Consider the following 22,877-nt stretch of genomic DNA (forward strand, 5'->3'; position numbering starts at 1 on the left):
TCCCAGTGAACCATGAGGCCACAGGCAAGTGGCCCGCGGACATCAGCTTTCAGCCGGAAGGCTGGGTCCCTTCCCCTGCAGCGCCTGGCCGGGCGCCCCCAGGGCCGCATGACAGGCCTGGCCCTGCAACCCCACTGAGGCCCCTGCCACCGGCTCTGCCCAGCCTGCTGAAGACAGTGCCGCCGGGCCCAGGACGCTCCTCCTGCCCTGTGGCACCTGCAGCCAGCGCCCCTCCCGGGGCAGTGACCAGCACGGCCACAGCGGAGCCGGGGCATGTGCCTACAACCCCCTGACGTCTGTGTCCCCAAAGAAGCTGGACACACAGGGGCCTCCAGAAGACAAGGTGACTGTGAGCACAGTGACCCTGAGGCCCCGGGAAGCCAGCGACATGCCCTGCTGCTTCCCGCTGGCCTTCCCGCGGGATGGTGCCCCCCCTTGCGCAGCACAAGGCCCTGACCCAGAAGGGCTTGGCCTGGCCTGCATTTGGGCCCCGGGAGGGCAGGTGCGCCATGAGCACCCCCCAGCCAGGATGGTGACTAAAGGGGCCACCCAGGCCAGTCCAGAATTCTGGCCCAAGGCCAGGCGGGCTCTCTCGGAGCCGCACATGACCAGCTGGGGCCTGGACATGCCCCACAAGGACACTTCGGTGACCTGAGGTGGCTCTGGGAGCAACAGGCCACCTCCACCGAGGGGGTGGCAGGGGCAGGTGGGCCAACCCCACCCCCATACTCATAAGAAAGCAGGGCTGGCCGATGCCAGAGCCCACGCAGCCACCTGGGCCCCGCGAGGCAGAGCAGAGGGCGCTCTGGGCGGGCTGGACCCAGCAGGCTGCACCTTTGCCTTTGCCAAAGTCAGTTACTGCCTTTCAGGGTCCCCAAAACTCAGGAGATACGACCCCAGCCGGAGTCCAAATGAGCTCTCCACCCCCAGAGCCCTTCCCTATGAAAGCCTCCCTCCCAGGGGAAGGGACAGCCTTTGTCTTAGTTTCCCCCTTTGCTGGTTGAAGGTGAATAAAGTTTCATGTGTTACGTGCTAGACTGGCCCATTCTTGCAGCACCCAGGGTCTCTGCAGGATGCAACCAGGGCCCCCAGAGGCAGAGGGGCCACCAGCAGGACGAAGCTGAGGTTCCCACATGCCTCCTGGGGGGCCACACGCAAAACAGCCTCCTGCGCTCAGCCGAACACCAGGGTCAAGCCCATCAGATACTTTACAGTGACTCAGCATGTGTCCAGTGGGTCAGTATGGGGCTGAGGAGAGCGATAGCTGGGGGGCCAGTGCATCAGTTCACGACAGTCTGTGCAAGGTGTCCCGGCAGACCCATGGCTCCTCTGTCACCTACCTGGGCTGGCCGGAGCTTCCTTCCCTGCATCTTCCCTGCTTGTGCCTCTTCCACACCTGTCGTCTGTGCCTCAGTCAGGAGAGCAGGCCCTGCAGCTCAGGCAGCCCAGGCCACCCCCGTCGGGCAGGCGGGCTCAGCTTGCTCGCCTTGTGCTGCCGGCTCTTGCGCTCCAGCTTGTAGAAGGCATCCTCCACGCCCTGGAAAGAGGGGGCCAGCCCGTTGGGGGGACCACTGCCTTGGCCTCAAGTGGAACCCCAGCCCCTTCTTCACCCCACCCCGCAAACGGGGAGCTGGGCCCTGCCCGTCCTGATCCCCAGGGCCACCCCGTTGGGAGGCTTGTCCTCAGCAACTCCCCCATGGCCTCCTGGGGGGTTGGGCCGATTGGGACCTACTTGCTGCTCTGGGGGTACAGGGGCTGGGGCCCCAGGGTCACCACTCCAGCCTGGTCAGGGCAGCTCTCTCTGGGGACCTCCACATCCCCCGGGAGCTGTGTCAGCCCAGACCTGGACACTGGCCTCCCTCACTGTCCTGACGTCCAGGGAGAATTACAGCGTGAGGGGCTGCTGGGCAACAGGGGTCCCAGAGGGTCCAGGAGGGTCCTGGAGCTGGAGCCAGAGCCAGAGTGGCTGCCCTGTGTCGAGGGAGAGGGGGCAGTGAGAGCTGCTCCTGGGCGGGGCAGGGGTAGCTCCTGCTCACCTGGCACTTCTTGGCCGAAGTCTCATGTAGGAGATGCCATAGCTGCGGGCCAGGTCCTGGGCCTGCCGACACTCCACGGTACACGTGGCCACGTCACACTTGTTCCCCAACAGCACCCTGGGCATGTCATCCGATTCCTTCAACCACTCAATCTGCTCCCTGCAAGGGGGAAAGCGTGAGTCGGCCAGTGGGCTGTGGGCTCGGCTGCACCCGGGACACGCAGAGTGGACGGGAGGCCCCCGAGGGTTGCCGGGCAGCTCACCTGTACTGGCGGATGTCCTCGAAGGATCTGGCCCTTGAAGGACTTGGCGTCGTTGACGGCAAACAGAGGAAGCCCTCCCAGGTGTGCATGTACTGGGCCTGCACGGCGCTGTACTCCTCCCGGCCCACCGTGTCCAGGATGCCCAGCAGGCACGTCTCCCCATCGATGACCACTTGCTTCCAGTGGGAGTCCTGGGGAGGACACTGCTTAGAGACAGCTGGCCCTCCAGGGATGGGACCCTCCCTCGCTCCTCTCATGCCCCCCAGGACCAATGACAAGGAGACCCCTCCTGCAGCACGGGTGGGAGACAAGCCTGTGTCAGGAGCTGGGCTGTGGACGGGAGCCGGGCCAGCTCACCTCTATGGTGGGAAGTTACTCCCACAGAGTGGTTCTGGATGAGCTGGATGGTCAGGACACTCTTCCCCACGCCACTGGCACCCACCACCGTGAGCTTATACTCCGTCATCAGTCCTTGAGGGACCGCAGCACAAGGCACTGCAGTGGTCTCCTGTCCCGCCCACCAAGGAAGCCTCACGCAGCACAGTCAGACCACGCAGGGCACACCGAGTTCCCTGCGCCAGCATGCCCAGGCCCGGCCTGCCCTCTGTACCCAGACAGGTAACAGGGGCCCCAGCCAGAAGGGTGGCCCAGACGCTCACCTGTAGCACCTCCAGCCCAGAGGTTGGGGGGGTGTCCTACCTCCAGCTGCACTTAATGACTGTGTGAGAGAAGCAGGGAGCCAGCCCCCCAAACACAGGGCAGACAGCTGAGAGCATCTCCCAAGCAAGCACCTGAATTAGAATCTGCTGGGTGGGCAAAAGGCCTGAACTGGAGGTGCCATGGGCTGAGGATACCAGCATCCCCACGAGAACAGGCCTTGCCACAGTGGAGGGCACAGCAGTGTGCCGGGACTGGCAAGTGGCAGCCGACAAGCAGCTCCAGCCACCCCCAACTGGCATGCTGGTGCATTTGACAAGTATTCACTGAGCGCCTACTGCATGCCAGGTGCTGCTCCAGGCACAGGGTGACGGGCAGACAGCAAGAATCCCTGCCCTGGCAGGGTGGGGCTCTGCTCCAAGGAAGAGATCTACGTAAAGGGGAGATAAAGGGAAACCCACGAGGCCCCAATGCCAGAAGTTTGGAAAACATAAGGCAGGTGAGGAAGTGGGCAGGCGGGGGCCAGAGCTCCAGGAAGCAGAAGCTGATCACAGGAAAAGACTCAAAGGAGGTGTGGGAACAGGGAACAGGTAAGAAAGGAAAAGGGCCTGGGGCCAACGCTCCTAGCTGGGGTGTCCCCACTTTGTGATGCTTAAAGAAGGGGGTCCCTTGCAGGGTCAGTGGGCAGTGATTTTCTAAACTCCAGGTTCGCCTGGTGTGTGTGATGGCCATGGGGTGCCCGAGCTCTTCGCAGGGGTCCATGGGGCTCTGGCGGGTGGGAGACCTGCCTTGCCCCATGGTCACGGGCGAGCCTCCTCTTGGGGGCACCCAGCACACTTGTGGGGTCCCGGAAGACAGGGCCAGGGACACACAGCCAGAGGGGCTGGCCTGGGTAAGGCAGAGCGGAGCACCTCTGCTCGTGTCTCACGTGAGCCCCCGCATGCCTGGCGAGGACAGTAGGCACCTCGCCTGGCCCGGCTCCTGCAGCCCCTGAGGACATCTAGAGGCCAACTCCTGGACTGGCCTGGAAAGCTGAAGTGCTACTTAAGAATGAAAAGAAAAAGAGAGAACTGGAAAATGATCCTGTTATAGCCAAGCATCCTTTTGTTCCGAGAGAGAAGCGAACCCAGGCTCCCGGCTCTGTGGTCCTCCGTTTACTGAGCACTTCCCGGGGCGGCCCTGCGGGGCTGCGGGTGAAGCTGGGGAGCTGTGCTCCCTTCCCAGGGGCAGGCAGGAAGGGTGTGGAGTCAGAGCCACGATCCTCCCCACTCAGCCCCACTGCACACCGCGAGGGCCTGCTAGGTACCAAGTGCGTGCTGGTGGTCTCTGATTTTGCTAACACCCAGAGCAGATTGTGCTCCTGTTTACAGAGAAAGAATGTGAGGTGTGGAGAGGGCACTTCACCTATTCCAGGTCAGTCTCAAAGTTCTTAGTAGAGCTTGGGAGTTACCTAACAACTGTGATACCTCAGGCTGTGAAGCCCAGTGAAAAAAGGCTTATTTTGGTCTAATGCTCCTTGCTAACTCTGGCAGTGCTAAACGTGACATGGCATGCCGCTCTGCTCGCCCCAACTCCTAGACCAAGGAGGCTCTGAATTAGCGTCAGCTCACAATCAACAGGTGAGAGGGAGGCCCCGGATTTTGTGAAAACGCAGGGAGAGAACAGTGCAAATAATTTATTTCCGTCACTCGGCGTCTGAGGCTCCCTCGCACCAACTGCACAATCCCGGGCCAACAGTCTGCCGGGGCTCAGAGCCCGATCGGGACCCAGGCTGGTCTGGGTTTCATCTCGCGACTTCCGACGGCACCAGCGGGTCGGCCTGGCTCAGGGCGAGCTGTTCCTTCTTCTCCTTCTGCAAGACCTGCTCCTCCCACAGCGCCTGGTCCACCTGATCGTCGGTGAGCACCACGGGCTTGAACTTCTCGTCGAAGAGCCGCTCGTTGGCCTCCGAGTGCAGCTGGTGGGGCCCGACGACGCGCAGATGTGCTGGCAGGTGCAGAAACTCGTCGTCGTTGATGTCGCAGTCGCGCATCCGGGTCCCCAGCACCCACCAGCGGCCCACGAAGCCCACATCCAGGATCCGGTCCGGGAAATCGACCCAGCGGGGCTGCAGGTAGCGGCAGCGGGCCTGGTAGAGGCTGGCCTGGGCGTCGAAGGGCGCCTCGTACACCAGCGAGCAGAGACCCAGGCTCACGTGGCGCAGGCAGCCGCGACCCCGCAGCCAGAGCAGCCGTTGCACGAACGCCTCCGAGTCGCGGTTGCGCGTGGCGGGCGCCAACAGCAGGAGGGTCCCCGACGCGTCGAGCAGCGCCTCCTCAAAGGCCGCCTCGCTCGGCGCGAGGGCGCAGCAGGCCGCCGCGCCACCCAACAGCCCCACGTACACGGCCGCCCGCACGGGTCGGGCCCTCGCCGCCGCCGCCGCGTCCCCGCAGGCCTCAGCGTAGTCCCGGAGCAGCGCGCGGGCCCAGGCGCCTGAGGGGAGAGAAGCGCGATGAGGGCGGTCCGGCCGCTGCGGCCACCCACCCCGCTGCCTCCCGCCGCTACTCACCCAACCGTGCCCACACGCCGGGCTCTGCGGCCACACTGTCACCAGTCTCTCCACGGCTTCGGGGCCAAAATCTCTTCAGAACGGCCGCCGCCATTGTCTTCCGGCTTTGCGTCCGTACTCCGAAGAGAAACGCCAGGTAGGCGAAGCAGAAGGCCCGGGGAGTCTCTTCTGCGCAAGCGTCAACACTGCCGGAAGTGGCTTCCCATCGGAAGAGGGTAGAATACGGACCGACGCCGGATGTTCCTGTCAGATCGGAGTACGGTCGTCTGTGGCTGGCAGGCGGGTTGCGCAGGCGCAGAGAGAGCCCGGGCCCCGCCGGTTGAGGTAGCCGCAGGGGAGGGGGCCGTGGGTGCACCTGTGGGGCAGGAGCGGCGAGTTCACGCCCCGGTGGGTGCGTTAGCCGCCAGACCGGGCTCGGGGGTGAGGCTAGCCTCCAGGAGGGGCCCCGAGAGAGGTCGGGGGCGGGCCTGATTGGCCTCTGTCCTCAGAGCGGGATGCGGTGACGGCCCTGAGCGACCATGGCAGCGGCAGACGAGCTGGCCTTCCACGGTGAGTGCATCCGCGACCGGGCCCGACTCCTGCCCCCTCCGCTGGCCTGAACCTCCCATCCAGGTTCCAGCTCAGATCTAACCCGAACCCCAGTCAGCTGTGAACGCCGACCCAGGCATGAAACCCACCCCTAACTGGAATCCCGCTTCCGCCCTAAACTCAGGCCTCAAACCCGAGCCTCTACCTCATTCCAGGATCAGCCCTCAGTTGCGGGCCCATGTTAGAAGGGAGGGGACACACCTCCTTCCCACTCACCAGAGTTGAGGAAGACGTGCCCTGAGTTGGGGGTGAACACCCAGGTGGTCACGGTTACCGTTGGCCCCCAGATGAGCAGTGGGCAAAACCAATTGTTTTGTTTTTGATAAATTTATTTATTTATTTATTTATTTATCTTGGTTGCGTTGGGTCTTTGTTGCTGCGCACGGGCTTTCTCTGGTTGCGGCGAGCGGGGGCTACTCTTCGCTGCAGTGCGCAGGCTTCTCATTGCGGTGGCTTCTCTTGTGGAGCACGGGCTCTAGGCGCGTGGGCTTCAGTAGTTGTGGCGCATGGGCTCAGTAGTTGTGGCGCACGGGCTTAGCTGCTCCGCGGCATGTGGGATCTCCCCGTACCAGGGATCGAACCCATGTCCCCTGCATTGGCAGGCGGATTCTTAACCACTGCGCCACCAGGGAAGCCCCGAAACCAAATTGTCTTGACTCCCAAATATGCCTGTGTCCCATATGCCTTCTCGACAGAGTTCGAGGAAGCTACTAATCTGCTGGCCCAGACCCCAAATGAGGCCACCACCAGAGGTGATCAGCTGGTCCCCCAGCAGCACGTGGCTGTGGCCATGGACTCAGGTGGCAGCTACGGAGCTGAGGACGAGGTGGAGGAGAGTGACAAGACCGCGGTGAGTCCCATAAGTCCCCGTGTCCTGCCCCTTGTCCCTACCACCCACCCCTGCCACCCCCTGAGCGCTGAAAGCCTGCACTGTGCAGCTCCTACAGGAGGAGAAGCAGCAGCCTGGTTTCTGGACCTTTGGCTACTATCAGACCTTCTTTGACGTGGACACCTCACAGGTCAGGCCGGGAAAGCTGGTGGGATGGGACTTGGAGTCACGCTTGGGGTTCAGCCACTAGTCACCGAGCACTTCTTGTGCACCAGGCCCTGGGCAAGTGCTGGCAATATGCACCTGGGAGAACAAGAGCTCCTACCCAGGCTGGTAGGTGTGACTGTGTGTGCTGCAAGGATGTGGCGTGACCGGGGCTCTTGGGAACATGGGGGACACAAGTGATATTGTGGGTTAGGGAAGGGCCCACTGGAGGAGGTGAGGAATTTGCTGAGACTTAGAGGAGAAGGTAGACCTAGCCAGGCGGAGTGGAGGGAAGCATAAGTATGTTCCAGGCACAGGGAACAGCACATGTGGAGGACCAAAGGTGAGAGAAGGCACACACTACTGCAGAGGCTACCTGTCACTCAGGCTGGAGAGTGAGGTGGGGGACTGGTGGAGAGAAGCCAGATCACCAAGGGCCTCATGAGCTATGTTAAGGAGTCTGGGTTTTATCCTAAGGGTCCTGGGGAGTCATGGAAGGGTTTAGAGCAGGAGAGGCTTGAGTAGCATGGAACATGGATCGGAGGCCCCAGGCCAGGGTGGGAGATGGTAATAAACCAGGGCTGCGGAGTAGGGAACACGTTGGGAGAGATGGGGGAAGGAGAACGCCCAGGACTAGGACTTGTTGACGACTGTTAATGGGGTGGGGGGAGAGAGCCAAAAGGGGAGTCCGGGGCAGCCAAGCTGGAGGCGGAGGAAGCAAAGAAGAAGATGGGAGGCCCTGAAGCGTCCTTCAGAGTGGTGGGACACTGGGATATTGAGTGGGGGCTGCCCAGGGAAGGGGCGGGCTCCAGGCCATAGGAAGACAGGAGCCCCTAAGGAGCTTGACCCCTTTCCTCCTGGGTGGTGAGGAGCCCCAGGAGGGCTTCCATCCTAGGCCCCGGCCTTGCCCCCCAGGTCCTGGACCGGATCAAAGGCTCGCTGCTGCCCCGGCCCGGCCACAACTTTGTACGGCACCATCTGCGGAATCGGCCAGACCTGTACGGTGAGTGCGGTTGTGCATTCAGTTCATTCGATTATTCACTGAGCAAACGTGGACTGAGTGCCAGGCGCCAGTATACAGCTGAGAACAAAGCAGAATCGTTCATGGTGAGCGTGAAACTTACACTCTGTTCAGGGAGATAGAGCCAAATGAGGCTGCGGAGGGCGCTGGGGCTAGGAAGAGAAGCACGGGGTTTAGAGGATGGGAATTGCGATTTCACACGGGTTGGTCAGGGAAGACCCCTCTGAGGAGGGTGAGAGAAGAAGCCTGGTTGGTGTCACGGCGGGGTGTGGGGAGACCCCGGGGAAGAACATCACAGAAGTGGGATGTGGTGGAAACAGGCCTGCACTGCAGGGCAGCACTGTCATTGGACCGGAGTGAGCTGCCAGGAGGCCACAGAGGTGACAGGACAGATCCCACAGGCCTCCTATGCTGTGGTGAGAAGGGATCTTAGTTAAGTGTCCTTAGGTGCTCTGAGCCTGGGGCGGGGGCGGGGTGGGGGGAGGGCAGAAGCTGGGAGACCAGGGAGGAGGCGGACTGCTGAGGTGCAGCGTGGGATGATGGGCCTGGCCTGGGGTGGAGAGCGCCGGGTGTTGGATTCTGGCATGCGTCAAAGATGAAGCCAACACGTCAGATGTGGGGTGGAAGGAGAGGAGATAAGGAGGCTCCAGAGTTTTTGGCTGGACTACCAGAAAGCGGGAGTTGCTATTTACTGATGCGGAAAGGTGGGCGACTCGAGGGGAAAGGGTGAGTGTGGTGGGGTGGAGTGGGAACGTTGAATAGGAGCCGCAGGTTCAGGGCAGAGGCCCAGACTTGAGACATTTGGGGGTCGTTGGCACAGAGGTGACATAAGGCCCTGAGGTTGAATGAGATCACACAAGGGGTGAATGAATGCAGAGAAGAGGTTTGAAGACTGGGCCCCGGGCCAGCTCCCTGCTGTTAAAGAGCTCAGGGAGTCAAAAAGGTTGAGGAGTTGCCAGTGAGATGAGACAAAAGCAAAAACGTAAAGTCCTGGAAACCACATGGAGAGTGTTTCCAGAAGGAGGGCGTCAGCTATGTCAAAGGCCGTCGAGAGGCCAAGAACGATGAGTGCTGGGCGCCAGCACTGGATTCAGCCACCAGTTTGTCACTGGTGTGACGCGGGGTCGATGAGTTGGGTCGATGGGGGGGGTGGGGGGGTGGAGGCAGCCCGGAGCTTGGGAAGAGGCTGGGACAAGATGGGACAAGTCACCTGTCCTGGGAGGTCCCACCCTGGGACCCTGAGCATGCCCCCCCCACAGGCCCCTTCTGGATCTGTGCCACACTGGCCTTCGTCTTGGCCGTCACCGGCAACCTGACCCTGGTGCTGGCCCAGAGGAGGGACCCCTCCATCCACTACAGCCCCCAGTTCCACAAAGGTAAGCGAAGTGGGCAAGGCCTGGTACCTAGTGGGGGTGGGGGGGCGGTGCCGTGGCCTGGGGGTGATTACCTGCCTTGCCCGCAGTGACCGTGGCCGGCACCGCCATCTACTGCTACGCGTGGCTCGTGCCGCTGGCGCTGTGGGGCTTCCTGCAGTGGCGCAAGGGTGTCCGGGAGCGCGTGGGGCCTTACACCTTCCTGGAGACGGTGTGTGTCTATGGCTACTCCCTCTTTGTCTTCATCCCCACTGTGGTGAGTGGGGCTCAGGGACGGGTGGGCCCCGGGCGCCATGGGGACAACCTGGTAGCCAGCTGCCTGTGTCGTCCCCAGGTCCTGTGGCTCATCCCTGTCCCATGGCTGCAGTGGCTCTCCGGGGCCCTGGCCTTGGCCCTGTCAGCTGCGGGCCTGGTGTTCACCCTCTGGCCCGTCGTCCGTGAGGACACCCGGTTGGCGGCTGTGCTGCTGCTCTCTGTGGTGGTGCTGCTCCACGCCCTCCTGGCCACGGGCTGTAAGGTACCAGGCTGGGGTGGTCACCGGCTGGGCCTGGGGTGGGGGGTTGGCTCGCTGGCTCTGATGCTGACCCAGGGCTCTCTCTGTTCAGTTTTACTTCTTCCAGCCGCTGCCTCCGGAGCCCACGGCACCTCCCCACCAGGCCACATCTCAGCCCCCAACCGTAGTACTGTCACCGCCCCCGCCAAGGTCCGCAGCAGCCTAGGAAGGCTGGAGCCCACAGGTGAGGAACTGTTTCCAGCTGTAGCTGAGGGGGTCTCCAGCCCCCATCCCAAGATTAGAAGTCATGAGGCCACTCCTAGGAGTTTCTCTCTTTCAGGCCCAACATAAGGGGGCACCTCTGCCTGCCCTGCTCCCAGACGGTGACTGAAGGCTCCCCTGAGACCTCGAGATGATTTTGCTACTTTCCAGACTTTTCTTACAAAGCAAACACTTTTATTTTCTATGCAAAGGTGATTCAGAGAGTTTATATAAAGGCGGGAGAGGGGCAGAGCAGGGAGCTTCCAGGGCAGCCATTGCCCCACTGGCCACCTGCCAGGATGCGCGGGCAGCACAGGGGGCCACCCCAGCCTCGGCTGTGCCTGCTCTTCCTGGGGGGCCCAGTTAGTGGGCCTTGGGCCTAGCCTGAGCTCCACCACATCCGAGTTTGGGGGTGTTAGAAACAGGGAGCAGAAGTAGAAGAAAATTGCCTGTGCTGAAACATACATTTCCTTGTTTATTTGTTTTTTTCTTTTTCTTTTTTTTTTTTTTTTGGAGAGGTCCCTGCAAGGCCCCTTCCCAGGCTGGGGAGGGACCAAAATGCCATCATAGTAGTAGGGACTGGAGCATCTACAAATACTGAAGGGGATACAGAGGCCTAACGTTAGCTACAAGGAAAAAGGATGCCTTCCACGACAGACCCTTGAGGTTTCTGTGTCTGCTCAAGCGGCTGACAGTGACCCTTCCCCCCAGGGCCCACGGGGCCACCTAGCTCTTGGTGTGGGTGTGGGTGTGGGACCTGCAGGGGCTCAGGGACAGGACAGCAGCAAGTGGCAGGGGCCGAGGACGGAGGGCCTTCCCGACAGCCGGGTGGGTTGTACATTCAAGTGTGAGGTGAACCCTTTGGTGGGAGGGGGCCGAGGGGCTCCAGAGGCCCGGCCCCGCCCCATCCTGAAGATTCGGCAGGGCTGCCCCTCGCCACTGAGCCTCTGAGTCGGGGAGAGGGGCTGCTGGCTCGGCCCGGCCGGCCTGATGTCTCGGAGGGTCTGTGGATTGACACTGGTTCTTTTCGTAAAAAAATAAAATTAAAAAAAGCAGCATGTCACGCCCATTGTGACCAAGGCCTGGTAGTTGAAGGGGAGGCCCCACCTGGCCAGGACTGCCTTCCCACTGGAGACAGGCAGGGGGCAGGCCTGAGGGGCCGGGGGATTGGGGTGGTGGCGGGCGGCAGCTGCTCCCCTCCCTCCCTGCCAGGCCTGCAGCTGTCAGGCCTGGACACACCTGTTACAGAAGATTTCAAACCCAGGTCAGGGTGGAGAGGGCAGGAGCGGGTAACAGGGCTCCCACAACATGATCGTGTGTAAAATATGGCAGCGACACGCGCTCAGGGCCAAGATGTGGGCGGGCAGCGGGCTGGGGGCGGCGGTAACATCGTGTAAAAAAGTGTTCAAGTTCCTGTAGCAAAGAGGGCTGTGAGCGGGTGTTTGGGCTTCTCCGGTACAAGGGTGAGAGCCACCCGGGTGGAGGGGGGGTGGGCAGGGTCTTCATTTGGTTTCCTGGTGCTGTCAGTCCATTCCACGCCGGAGGGCCCTAGCTCCCGTAGTGCATGGTGTTGGTTGGGATGGACATGGGCGAGGCCATCGAGATGGCGGGGCCGCCCATGGTGAACTGGCTGTTGACCGCGTAGTGGGCGCTGGAGCTGCCGCCGCTGCTGCCCTGGGCGCCGGAGGACCCTGTGGGGCAGGGTGTGGGCACTGAGGGGCCAGCTCTGCCCCCTCGCCCGCCCAGACCCACGACAGAGTCAGAGAGAGAGAGCGCAGGCGAGAGGGCAGGCGGGCGCCTGGCGGTGGGCACCCTCACACCCGCGGGACCCTGCTCCCCCGCCCAGCGTTACCTTGGACAATCCCCGTGCTCATTATGGAGCCCATCCGGGAGTGGGTGTGATTGACAATCCCCGTGTTGGCTGCGCAGCAAGAGGAAGGAAGGAAGGAAAGGAGATGGCGTCACCGCCCCCAGCCCACCCGGCCCACGTGCCTGGCGTAGTGGGTGCTCACACTCGGATGTGGGGAGGGTGGGCGCGGTGCTGGCAGAGCGAGGCAGAGAGGAACGGCACGGGGGACCTCAACCCCCAGGAAGAAGAAGAGGGGGTGAGGCCGAAGGCCTGAGCTCGCTCCCAGCGCGCCCACCCCCTGTGCGCTCACCTAAAGGAATCAGGTTGTTGTGGCCCACGCTGGAGCCGCCGGCGATAACACTGCTCAGGTCATAGGCGGTCGGCATCCCTGTGCCGGGGAGGGAGATGTCAGGGGCGGGGGACAGTGTCCTGGGCAGGGATTCGAGGGGCCAGAACTGCCAGCGTTTACTCAGGAAGCACCGGCAGGTGTGTCCAGGAAGTGACGCTGGCACCTGCCCCACCCACGCGCGGGCCTGCTCACCAGCCACGGCCATCCCACTGCTGAGGTTGTAGGTGCTGCCGGTGTTCCACATGTTCTCCGAGGGGGACGTGTAGTGAGAGCCAGGCGGCGGGGAGGGCGTCGTGCCTGTGTATCTGCGACACAGACGGACCGGTCGGCAGGGCTGAGGGGCTGCAGGCGAGGAGGGGCACGCCCCCTCCCACCGCGTGCAGGCCAAGGGCCCATCCTACCTGAAGAAGGGGTTTTTCAGATCCAGGAGGTTACTGGATTTGGAGCCTGTCTGGTCTACCTGGGCCACAATACTGATATCATAGCTCTGTCTGTAGAGAAGGCAGGAGGGGCCGGCCATGAGCCGGCTGCGTGGATGGACTGGACCCCTGCCTCCCCCAGCCCCGGCCAGCAGCTCACACCTTTTGTTGGCAATAAGCAGACATGTCCCTGAGAGCGTGTCCCCGGCCTTGGCGAACAGTGGTGACTGGAACAGGCACCGGACCTGGTACCAGTGGGTCAGGGGCTCCGTCGGGGCCGTGGACAGCCACACGGTCATTCTGCCAAGCAGGAAGAGGCACATATTTGCCCGGGCTGCGGCCCCCACCTTGTGCACCCTGAGTTCTCCCCAGGCATCTGTGCCCCGCCACCCAGGTCTCACCTGGGGCCCTGGAGCCGAGATAGGTTGGCTGTCCAGGAAGTTAACACATAGCCCCACAGCTATGGGGCACCCACTCACCCTGACATACATGCCAAGAGACACAGTCAGGTCCCGTGAAGAACAGTCACTCAGAACAGGGTAGACACCCACCCCGCCACAACAGCCTACTGCTTGAAGGCCAGTGTCCACTGCCTTTGGAAGAAACAGTAGAACCCAGAGGAGTCGGGTCCTGCCCTCGCAGCCCCCAGTTCATCATCTGAGCCAGCCAGGCCTGGGCTTCCCAACTGCAGGCAAGTCCCTGGGGCCAGGGGCAGGGGCCACCTGCTCTGCCCTGTTACACTCACATGGAGCCAATGAAAGCGACGTCAAACCAGAAGGCCAGACCGTGAACCAGCCCAGAATGCAGCATGTGGAATTTGAATGGGATTTCTATCCTGAAAGGCAAAGGGCAGTGATTGCTGGGGAAGCTGAACAGGGGCTGCCAGGAGAGAAGAGGGGTACCCGGGTGTTGAGTCTCGAGGGTCCTGCCCGCCTGCCCTGGGGAGGAGAATTCTGCCTGAGAGAGCTGGCTGCAGCCTTGACCTCCGGCAGGAGCCAGGCCCAGGAGGACGGGGCATAGGTGCCGGTACCTGTGCAAATCTCCTTCTTTGGCTTCTAAGAAGTTCACCGTGTACTTGACAGACTTGGCCATCAGGATCCGGATGTCAAATGTGTCCTGGGAGAGATCAGAGGTGTGACCTGACTTCAGGCAGGGGGTGAAGTCCTGAGTCTGGCCATGGCTTCTAGACCATTCAGCTAAAACCGGTTTACCCTTCTCAGACATGCTGGAGGGAGGGGGAATTGGTACAACACAATGGAGGGCAATTAGGTGCCAGCTCGCAAAATGACAACCACTCATCTGCATTAAAGACTTGGCAGTTCCACTTCTGGGATTTTTAACCTACAGATCTATGTGCACATGTACAAACTTACACATGGAGTTACAGATTGCCTATAGTAACAACCCACTGGAAACTATCTAATGAAACAAGTAATGGCCCAACGATAAAAGATTATGTACATGAAAAAGAATGAAGAGGCTGTTTATGATAGGGAAAGATCTCTAAGATAAACCGTTAAACAAGTTCACACACACACAAAAAAAGAGAACTGTGCACTGACGTCCACTCCCAGCCATGACGGAGATTTCTTATCAGACTAACACTCCTGCCAAGAACTATACAAACTGAATAAAAAACAAAGGAAAAAACCCCCAGTTGTCTGAAATCACTGGAGAGCGACCACAGCAGCCACAGCTTTGGGGCCAAGATCCTAGAGAGAGGAGAGATGCTTTTCGGCCTGTGCCTTACCCCTTGGGATGGGGCCTTTCAGCAGCCTCCCTGGGTGGGGAAAGCAAAATGGGGGCTCAGGATTACCAAAGCAGCTAGCAGTCAAGGGGCCAAGATGCTAAAGAAAACGGAAATGTGGAAATTCGAGGTGGACAGTCTGCACGTGATTTCACTTTGTGGCATTTGCCAATTCCTGAGCTACATGTGGGATGGGGGTAGGGAAATCAAGCAGAAAGCTGCTTCTATGAGATTAAAAAGCTAATGAAAGGTACAGCACTATGTTGGTGCTCAGAGGCTGGAACAAGGGGCCCTGTGAACCACCAGGCTCACCAAGACCATGAAGACTATGCCCTAAAGCAGCGGTTCTCAAAATGTGGTCCCTTCCAGAGCACCCTCAAGGTCAAAACTATTTTCCCGATATAACACTGTTTTCTGCCCTTTTCATTCATTCACTCACCTGTGATACCACAACAGATTGAATGCAGAAGCAGAATCCAACTGTCTTCTGCTAAGCCAGCCATTAAAGAGATTTGCAAATTTAAAATGTCGCTAATTCTTGCTGAAAAGTTTTGCAAAATAGTTTTCTTTTTAAAAATGCTATTTATGTTAACATGTAATGGGTTTTTATTGTTATCCTTAAATTAATGTGTATTTTAAAATTTCTTGGGTTTAGTTTTTAATGTCAATAGATATTGACAGTACATCAATCAATACAATGCACACAAAACTTCTTTGGAATCCTACATTTTTGAGAATGTAAAAGGGTCCTGAGACAAAAATGTTTGATAACCGCTGCCTTACAGGGAAGCCAGGCGATATGCCAGTTAAGCAGAGTCTGAAAAGCAACCTCCAAATGTCTTAAATGCCTCATAGGACCAAGCAAGGTAATCTGTCATTATGGCTTCTTGCCTGAACAAAAACGAATCCTTGGAAAGAAAAACATCATCCAGAGCCTCTATAATTTTTCATTCTGGCATTCAATGACCAGGCATACCAAGAGACAGAACCAAAGTACCAAAAACCAAGAGAAGAAAAAACAGAAATACACTTACCACTTATCCAGATACTAAAAGTGATCAGAGACTTAGAATTAACATGTTTAAGGAAAAAAGGTGAACAAATTTCACAGAGAACTGAAATAATAAAAAAATAAGCAAAATGAAACTAGAACTGAAATTTTAGAAAACCAAGGGGGGAGGAGGAGTTGGATAGGCAGTCAAAAGGAACTACAAACTTCTAGTTATAAGGTAAGTACTAGGGATGGGGTGTACACCATTATAAATATAATTAACTCTGCCGTACGTTATACATGCAAGTTGTTAGGAGAGTAAATCCTGAAAGTTCTCATCACACAAAATTTTTTCTTCCAAAAACAAAAAAGAAATTCAGATTAGACAAAGTGATGAGAGGATTGGAACTGGGAGATGGATAAGGAGAAAACATGAAAATTATGCAAGTGGGATAGAAAAGTATAGAAAAGAGTATAAGAATCATCTGAGAAATGGTGAAAAGGTCTAATGTACACATAATCAGAGTTCCAAAAGAAGAAAGAGAATGGGGCAGAGGTAGTGTTTAAAGAGATGCTGGGCTTCCCTGGTGGCGCAGCGGTTAAGAGTCCTCCTGCCAACACAGGGGACATGGGTTCGAGCCCTGGTCCGGGAAGATCCCACATGCCGCGGAGCAACTAAGCCCATGCGCCACAACTACTGAGCCCGCGAGCCACAACTACTGAAACCCCATGCACCTAGAGCCCATGCTCTGCAACGAGAGAAGCCAGCACACCGCAATGAAGGGTAGCCCCCGCTCGCTGCAACTACAGAAAGCCCGCGCGCAGCAACAAAGATCCAACGTAACCAAAAATAAATAAATAATTTAAAAAAAAGAGAGAGAGATGCTGCCCTAGAGTCTCCCAAAACTAGTGAAAGACAATCAAGAGGGGGAAAAATAATATATACCTTATTAAAACAAAAAAAAGCAAGAGTTAAAAAGAAACAATAGGATAAATAGAAAAATACTAAAATGATAGATTTATAGCCATAAAGACCTGTAGTCACATTAAATATAAATGGTCTAAATATTCTAATTAAAAGACAAAAATCTGTCAATCTGGTTAAAAACAAAACCCAAATATATGATATTTACATGAGGTAAATCTTAAGTAATAAGGTTATAAAAAGGCTGAAAGAAGAAGGATGAAAAGTATGTATCCTATAAAGATTAACCAAAGAAAGCCTGAGTAGTTAAACTATTGTCAGAAAAAAATAGACTGTAAGGACTTCTGTGGTGGTGCGGTGGTTAAGAATCTGCCTGCCAGTGCAGCAGACACGGGTTCAAGCCCTGGGCCGGGAAGACCCCACATGCCGCAGAGCAACTAAGCCCGTGCACCACAACTACTGAGCCCATGCGCTCTAGAGCCCGTGCTCTGCAACAAGAGAAGCCACCGCAATGAGAAGCCCACGCACCGCAACAAAGAGTAGCTCCCGCTCACTGCAACTAGAGAAAGCCGCGTGCAGCAACAAAGACCCAATGCAGCCATAAATAAATAAATTTTAAAAAAAAAGACTGTAAGGCAAGAAGTACTACTAGAGATAAGAAAAGACACTTGTTATAGTGACAAAAGGATCAATCCAACAGGAAGATATAAAAATAATCCTAAACCTGTATGCACCTAATAACAGTAATGTCAAAAAAAATAAGGCAAAAACTATCAGAACTAAATGGAAAAATAAATCTACAATCAGTAATAGATAGGAAAAGCAGACCAAAAAAAACAGAGATAGAGATGACTTGACCAACATGATTAACAAATGTGACCAAACTGATATTAATATAACAATGTACACAACAAGTGATTGGTATACATTTTTCTCAAGTACAGAGGGAACATAAACCAAGAGAGACCACATACTGGGCATAAAGCAGCTCTCAACAAATATCAAAGGACCAAAATCATACAGTGTATATCCTCTGAACACAGACAAACTAAGACAGAACAATGTATTGATTATGCTATACTTTGAAAGGAAAAAAGGTTAAAATATGTATATTTGTATACACACATTTAGATATAAGACTCCTAGAAAAATACACAACAAAGACTGTTTGTCTATAGGAAAAAGAACTGTGTGGCTGGAAATGGAAGTAGGGAGGTTTTCCACTTTTATACTTCTTTGATTTTTGAACCATGGGTCTATACAGCAGTTCAAAAATCTCAATAATTAAAATCAATTAAATAAAATCAGTTCACCAAGGATCAATTTATCTAATGACAGTAAACATGTTACTGCATGCTTACTATGCGCTAAGCACTCTACATGCATTGCTACTTAATTCCCAACATCCCTGTGTGAGAGCTCCGTGCAGGGGCAGAAGCTCAGAGAGCAACGGTGGCCTGCCTAGTACTGCACAGCTTGCATAAGGCCTTACAGGAAAGCCCATGCCCCTCTCCTGTCACCCCAGAGGAGGGCCATGCCCAGTGCTACTGTGGTAGTGAGTGCCCTGGGTGCCCCCACTCACCACCACAGGCTGCCGGAAATACTCGTCCACCGCAGCACCTCGGAGAGCTGACAGGTCCACTCCATGGAAGGATGGCTGGTACCTGCAGAAAGCCCCAGCCCCCCATGGCAAGGTCACCAGCAGCAGGACACAGTTGGGGCAGCCTGCCTTCTCTCCCAGCTGGCCCTCATCCAGCCCAAGTCTTTTAGGTCCTACTAAGGATAAGGAATAAGAGAAAGGTGGGGCCATCCCTGAGAAGGCAGGACACCCAGGGGCACACTCACCAGAAGTTGGCCTTGGTGAACTGCTCCATGTAGAGCTGTTCATCCGTGAAGGGTGCGAGGTGGACATCACCAATGGTGGGGAACATGTTTCCTGGGAGTGGGGGCAGGGAGGGGTGCTGGCATCAGGGTGGGACATCCAGCAGGACCTGGCAGAGGCTCCAAAGGGCCCCAGGACCCCAGCTCTGGGCCTTCCCAGCCTCTCACTCATCATTCACTCATTCATGCACTCATGTAATGAAGAGATACTGAGCACCTACTCTGCCAGTGGCCACTGAATACTTGACATACACCTCCTTACTAAACCTGTACAGCTAGCCAGGGAGGCAGGAGGGCCTGGCCTCAAGTCCCATTACAAGGGCTGGGAGACAGGAAAGCACCTGCCAGAGCCTCAGGGGTAAGTAAGCAGTGCCTGGGGTGCGGCCAGGCCCCCAGGGGCCCTGCTCCATCAGCCAGCCAGTGTCTCTCGGAAAGGCGTGCAGCAGGGAAAGCAAAGGAAAGTGCTGTGGACAGAGCAAGGGTGAGCCCCAGGCTATGGCATCACGGGCCCCAGCTGAATCCCCACCACAGGACTGCCCAGGCTCTGGCAGGCAGGGTGGACCATTTGCATGGCCTGAAATGGGAGGGGGACTCAAGGAACAGACAGATGAGCCGGAGCCAGTAGAAAGGAGAGCCAGGGCTCAGGAGGCCCCGCTTACTTCGAGAGTCTAGGGCCCCAAGTCACCTGGCCTCCAGATGTGGGCCTCCCTCCCTCCCTCTTATTCCAGGGAAGAGTCCCTGAGGTGCCTTCTCAAGCCTTCCTTCAGCTGTAGCCACTGGGGTGGGGAAGGGAGAGGCTCACTGGCCCAGAGGCCACAAGCCAGGCCCCCTTCCCAGGAGGAGCCCATCAGCCCCCGGAGCATCATGGAAAAGTGCCCCTAGCCCTGAAGGCACCTAAAACTGTGCAGCTGCGGGGAGGGTTCCCTTAATCCCCCGAAAGAGCTTCCTGAGATGGAATGAAGCCACACTCATGCAGGCTGAAGGGGAAGAGGTTAGCCCCAGGCCTCATCCCGGACAGGCTGCTTGACCAGTGGGGTGAGTGTGCAGCTGCCCACTGGAGCCTGACTCCTGTCTGTCCTTCCGTCCCATAAGGAGGAGCCCACACCCCACTGGGGCTGCTGCTCACCACCACCCCCAATTCCCACCCCCCCCGCCCCGGCTAGCTTGGCCCATCAACAGGGCAGAGCATGAGAGCAGGTCTAGGACAAGCCTTGGGGCAGCCTGGCTTCCCACACACCTGGATCGCAGGACAGAGCTGTGGGGAATGGCATCCACCTCCTACCTCCCATCTCTCGGAGTGGAGCTTGAGGCAGGTCCTTCCCCACAGACCAACTCCTCCCCTGCCCTCCACGAGGCCGCAAGTGCACGGACCTCCCGTGCTCTGCCCTGGCGGGGGTCGTCTTGTACCACACGCACACACACACACAGCCCCTTTCCTGTACAGAAATACTCAGAACGTGCCCAGAACTGAGCAGAGAAATGGACACATTGGCAGATGTTCAGGGCCACGCACAGACCAGACCACCAGTGACACAGATGAGCAGGTGTCAACAGTGACCCAATGACCCCAGAGCACAGACAGGCAGGTAGTGACACGGACAGGAGACCACAGCCATCAGCTGCCCCCCAATGCACAAGAACCCCCATCCCACTCACAAACACACACATACACACATACACACATATACACACATACACACACACACACAACCCCACCCCATGGTGATGAGCGCAGGAGTCTGTCAGGCTGAGGGCAAAGTCTACAACGCTAGGAATGAAGACGACAGGGCAGTTCCTCGAGGAAGGTGCCGGCCACAGAACATGTCCTGCTCCAACCACAGCCCAGCCAGACACTGTCCCCCATGGGCCATGAGATGCCAGGGGCAGCCCAGTGGCTCTCCGCGGGCCTGAGGGGAGCCCCTCCGTACCCTGACCGAGCAGACCGGGCAAGTGGGCACGTGGCCTCGTTTGGGGCCCAGCCAGCTGAGGTCAGGTCCGGGTAGGGAGTGGGGGTGAAGGCCCAGATGCCCTCTGTACCCCAGGCCGCCAGCTCAGGCCAGTGGGGAGCTGAACCACACCCGTGCTGACTAAGCGGCAGCCAGGGGCTCTCTGAAGGGGCCCCCGGGGGCGCACCCCTGGCCTCGGGCCCAGGGAACACCCACCCAGGCAGTGGCCCGCGCCGGCAGGGACACTCACCCCCGGGCCTCAGGTACTTCTTGGCGTGGAGGTAGCTCTCGAGCATGCGCTCGTTGAAGAGCATGTAGCCCATGGGCTCCGAGATGATGATGTCTACCTGCTCGGGGAGTGAGACCTCCTCCACCTTCCCGGGGATGACCACGATGCGGTCCGTGAGGTTGTTACTTTTCACCAAGACCTGAGGGCGGGCGAGCCACAGGGGTCACGGGGGTCCTCGCGGGGGAGGGCCTCCGTCCACACTCGGCCACCAGATTCCCCTCTGCCTCCCTGTTGGGTCACCCCTCCTGCAGCTCCGCAGCCTCCTGATGCCACCTTGGGGACGAGGACAAGTAGGCCTTGCTACAGCCGCCGAAGCTAAACCTGGACACACCTTCTGACCCAGCGATTCCAGTGCTAGGAATCTGCCCTACAGACGTAACCTCAGATGGAGAGGGGACACGTGTACAGGGGATTCGGTGCAGCGTTTGTGCTACAGACTGAGAAGCAGCCTCAGTGTCCATTACAGCCTGTGTCTCAACACACAATGGTCCGTCCAGGCAAAGGGATGCTCTGCAGCCACTAGAAAGAGTGAGGAAACTCTTTACATGATGACACAGACATATCCCAGATGTATCGTAAAGAGAGCAGAGCCAGGTGCAAGACGGTGGTGTGTACGTTCGTGTGGGAGCTGGCGGGTGGAGAAGCCCGTGGGGGTTCATGGAGCGGCTCTGGGGAGCTTCTACATACGTCTCTCTCCCTCCAGCTGGGGGGATCTAGGTGGTTGGGAGCCAGGGGTCGGGGAGGGAAGCATCCTCACTGTTTACCTTTGTAGCTTTTAGGTTTTAAACTTTGTGGATGAGGGCTTCAGTGCCAAAAAAGCATCAACTGACAAAAGGAAATCCTGTTGTCATCCACCTCTCAAGTGGGGCTCAGAGAGGTGGGCGGCTTGCCCCGGGCCGAGATCCCACACTGGTCTGTGTGACTGCACAGTCCAGCCCCTGAAGCACCAGTCCATCAAGCCCCTGAAGACCCAAATCACCCCTGAACCCGGTGGGCCACCATCCGTCATGGAAGGGAGACTACCTCAGGCCCAGCAAGCCCCTCCCCCTGAAACCACTCAGTTTCAGGGACAAGAGACCAAAGTAGAGAATGACATTCCCAGGCTCCCCTGGACCCAGGGGTCAGGTCTCCTGGGGGCTTCCAGCAGGGCTGGCTTCCCCAGGCTGGAGCAGGCACAGAGCTGGGGCACGGAGACAGGTTGGGCCCCTGAGGGCCACTGACCTCGGCGTGCTGGGCCATGGTGCTGGCTTCCACCGCGTAGATCTTCCTCGCTCCAGCCTGGGCGGCGAAAAATGACAGGATCCCAGAGCCGCAGCCGACATCAAGAACAATCTGAGGTGGGGGGGGCAGTGAGGACAAATTAGTGGTAAAGTGACGTGATTGTAAACACGTGTGTGTCACGGGGTGCTCCCTCCCCGCAGACCCACCCAGGGAGCACGCTCTCTGCCCTGCGGCTTGCTTCCCCTCTACACGGACAGCTGCCCACGAGGGTGCTTTCTGAGAGCCACAGGAGCCTGCAGTTTGGATCCGAAGGTGGTAGAGTGGGACTTCTGAGGACAGCTAGGATGTTAAGACCAGTACACACTCTCAGACCCGATTCAAGAAGGAATGGTGTGCGCCGTCTATGCAGCACGTGGGAATGAGTGCTCCCTAGGTAAGGACACCTCTGAGCCCCGCAGCAGAACCACTGAGACGCAGGGCTGACTGGCCAGGGCCACGCAGCCAGCAGGAGGAGGGCAGCCTCCCACCCCAGGCCCCACAGGGCAACCCCACAACCTGGGAAGAGGCCCGGGGAAAGCTCCCACTCGGGTGCCCTCTCCAGGGCTGCTGGGCCCCAGAGCACAGGCTCTGGGAGGAGTCCCGGCTAGTGTGTGGTAGACTGTCCCACACTCTGGATTCGTCTGACTGCTTCCGCGCACAAGCGGAATCAGGATAAACGTTTCTGGTGCGCACCCGCTAAAAGAGACCTGCTCTGGGCGCGGTGGTGGGGCACAGGGCGAGCGCCCAGCAGGGGCGCTGGTGCTGTCGGGTGGGAGGGCCTCGGGTGCCTCTCAGAGCTCTAGATGAACTAGGAAATGGATCTGCATCCTGGGAGAGCTGGAAGAGGCTTTGCTGAAGGGACATGGGCTTCCCGGGCCCCAAGTACTGCCCCAACGCTGCCCATGCCAGCCGCCGGGGCCTAGGGATGGCCGCTGTGTCGAGGATGACT

The 22,877-nt window shown here is 58.0% G+C and overlaps 3 protein-coding genes and 1 pseudogene across 5 annotated transcripts in view; 1 reads left to right on the forward strand and 3 right to left on the reverse strand.

Moving 5' to 3' along the window:
* Positions 1-849: 849 nt before the first annotated feature.
* LOC132485694 (GTPase HRas-like) lies at positions 850-2,764 on the reverse strand (annotated as a pseudogene).
* A 1,850-nt stretch (positions 2,765-4,614) lies between these two features.
* TIMM29 (translocase of inner mitochondrial membrane 29) lies at positions 4,615-5,638 on the reverse strand. The gene is made up of 2 exons (XM_060092271.1): positions 5,504-5,638; positions 4,615-5,427 (listed from the first exon to the last, which is right to left on the reverse strand). The coding sequence occupies exons 1-2, from the start codon at positions 5,595-5,597 to the stop codon at positions 4,739-4,741; spliced, it is 783 nt and encodes a 260-aa protein (XP_059948254.1). The 5' UTR covers positions 5,598-5,638; the 3' UTR covers positions 4,615-4,738.
* A 106-nt stretch (positions 5,639-5,744) lies between these two features.
* Positions 5,745-11,335, forward strand: YIPF2 (Yip1 domain family member 2). 3 transcript variants are annotated; one of them, XM_060094128.1, is made up of 10 exons: positions 5,745-5,827; positions 5,992-6,052; positions 6,787-6,941; positions 7,030-7,110; positions 8,040-8,127; positions 9,405-9,521; positions 9,608-9,774; positions 9,853-10,035; positions 10,124-10,255; positions 10,352-11,335. In XM_060094128.1, the coding sequence occupies exons 2-9, from the start codon at positions 6,022-6,024 to the stop codon at positions 10,235-10,237; spliced, it is 936 nt and encodes a 311-aa protein (XP_059950111.1). In that variant the 5' UTR covers positions 5,745-5,827; positions 5,992-6,021; the 3' UTR covers positions 10,238-10,255; positions 10,352-11,335. The 3 variants fall into 3 exon arrangements, with proteins under 3 accessions (XP_059950111.1, XP_059950110.1, XP_059950109.1); XM_060094127.1 differs by having other exon boundaries at positions 5,769-6,052; positions 10,335-11,335; XM_060094126.1 differs by having other exon boundaries at positions 5,771-6,052.
* Positions 10,446-22,877, reverse strand: part of CARM1 (coactivator associated arginine methyltransferase 1) — a 41,243-nt gene continuing 28,811 nt past the window's right edge. The window contains 12 exon segments of the mRNA XM_060094125.1: positions 10,446-12,113; positions 12,116-12,193; positions 12,432-12,509; positions 12,663-12,775; positions 12,872-12,961; positions 13,052-13,189; positions 13,635-13,724; positions 13,920-14,005; positions 18,135-18,216; positions 18,398-18,488; positions 20,630-20,807; positions 21,890-22,000. Of these exon segments, the coding sequence (XP_059950108.1) occupies positions 11,821-12,113; positions 12,116-12,193; positions 12,432-12,509; positions 12,663-12,775; positions 12,872-12,961; positions 13,052-13,189; positions 13,635-13,724; positions 13,920-14,005; positions 18,135-18,216; positions 18,398-18,488; positions 20,630-20,807; positions 21,890-22,000 (1,428 nt within the window). The 3' untranslated portion in view covers positions 10,446-11,820.

Source organism: Mesoplodon densirostris, chromosome 3 (assembly GCF_025265405.1).
Source record: "Mesoplodon densirostris isolate mMesDen1 chromosome 3, mMesDen1 primary haplotype, whole genome shotgun sequence".
Taxonomy (NCBI): Eukaryota; Metazoa; Chordata; class Mammalia; order Artiodactyla; family Ziphiidae; genus Mesoplodon; species Mesoplodon densirostris.

Excerpts from the sequence above, each read along its gene's own strand:
- TIMM29 (XM_060092271.1), bottom strand. The coding sequence starts at position 5,597 with ATGGCGGCGGCCGTTCTGAAGAGATTTTGGCCCCGAAGCCGTGGAGAG. Across the intron at positions 5,428-5,503 it reads CGGCGTGTGGGCACGGTTGG|GCGCCTGGGCCCGCGCGCTG; the intron begins GTGAGTAGCGGC and ends CTCTCCCCTCAG.
- YIPF2 (XM_060094128.1), top strand. The coding sequence starts at position 6,022 with ATGGCAGCGGCAGACGAGCTGGCCTTCCACG. Across the intron at positions 6,053-6,786 it reads AGACGAGCTGGCCTTCCACG|AGTTCGAGGAAGCTACTAAT; the intron begins GTGAGTGCATCC and ends CCTTCTCGACAG. Across the intron at positions 9,775-9,852 it reads TTGTCTTCATCCCCACTGTG|GTCCTGTGGCTCATCCCTGT; the intron begins GTGAGTGGGGCT and ends TGTCGTCCCCAG.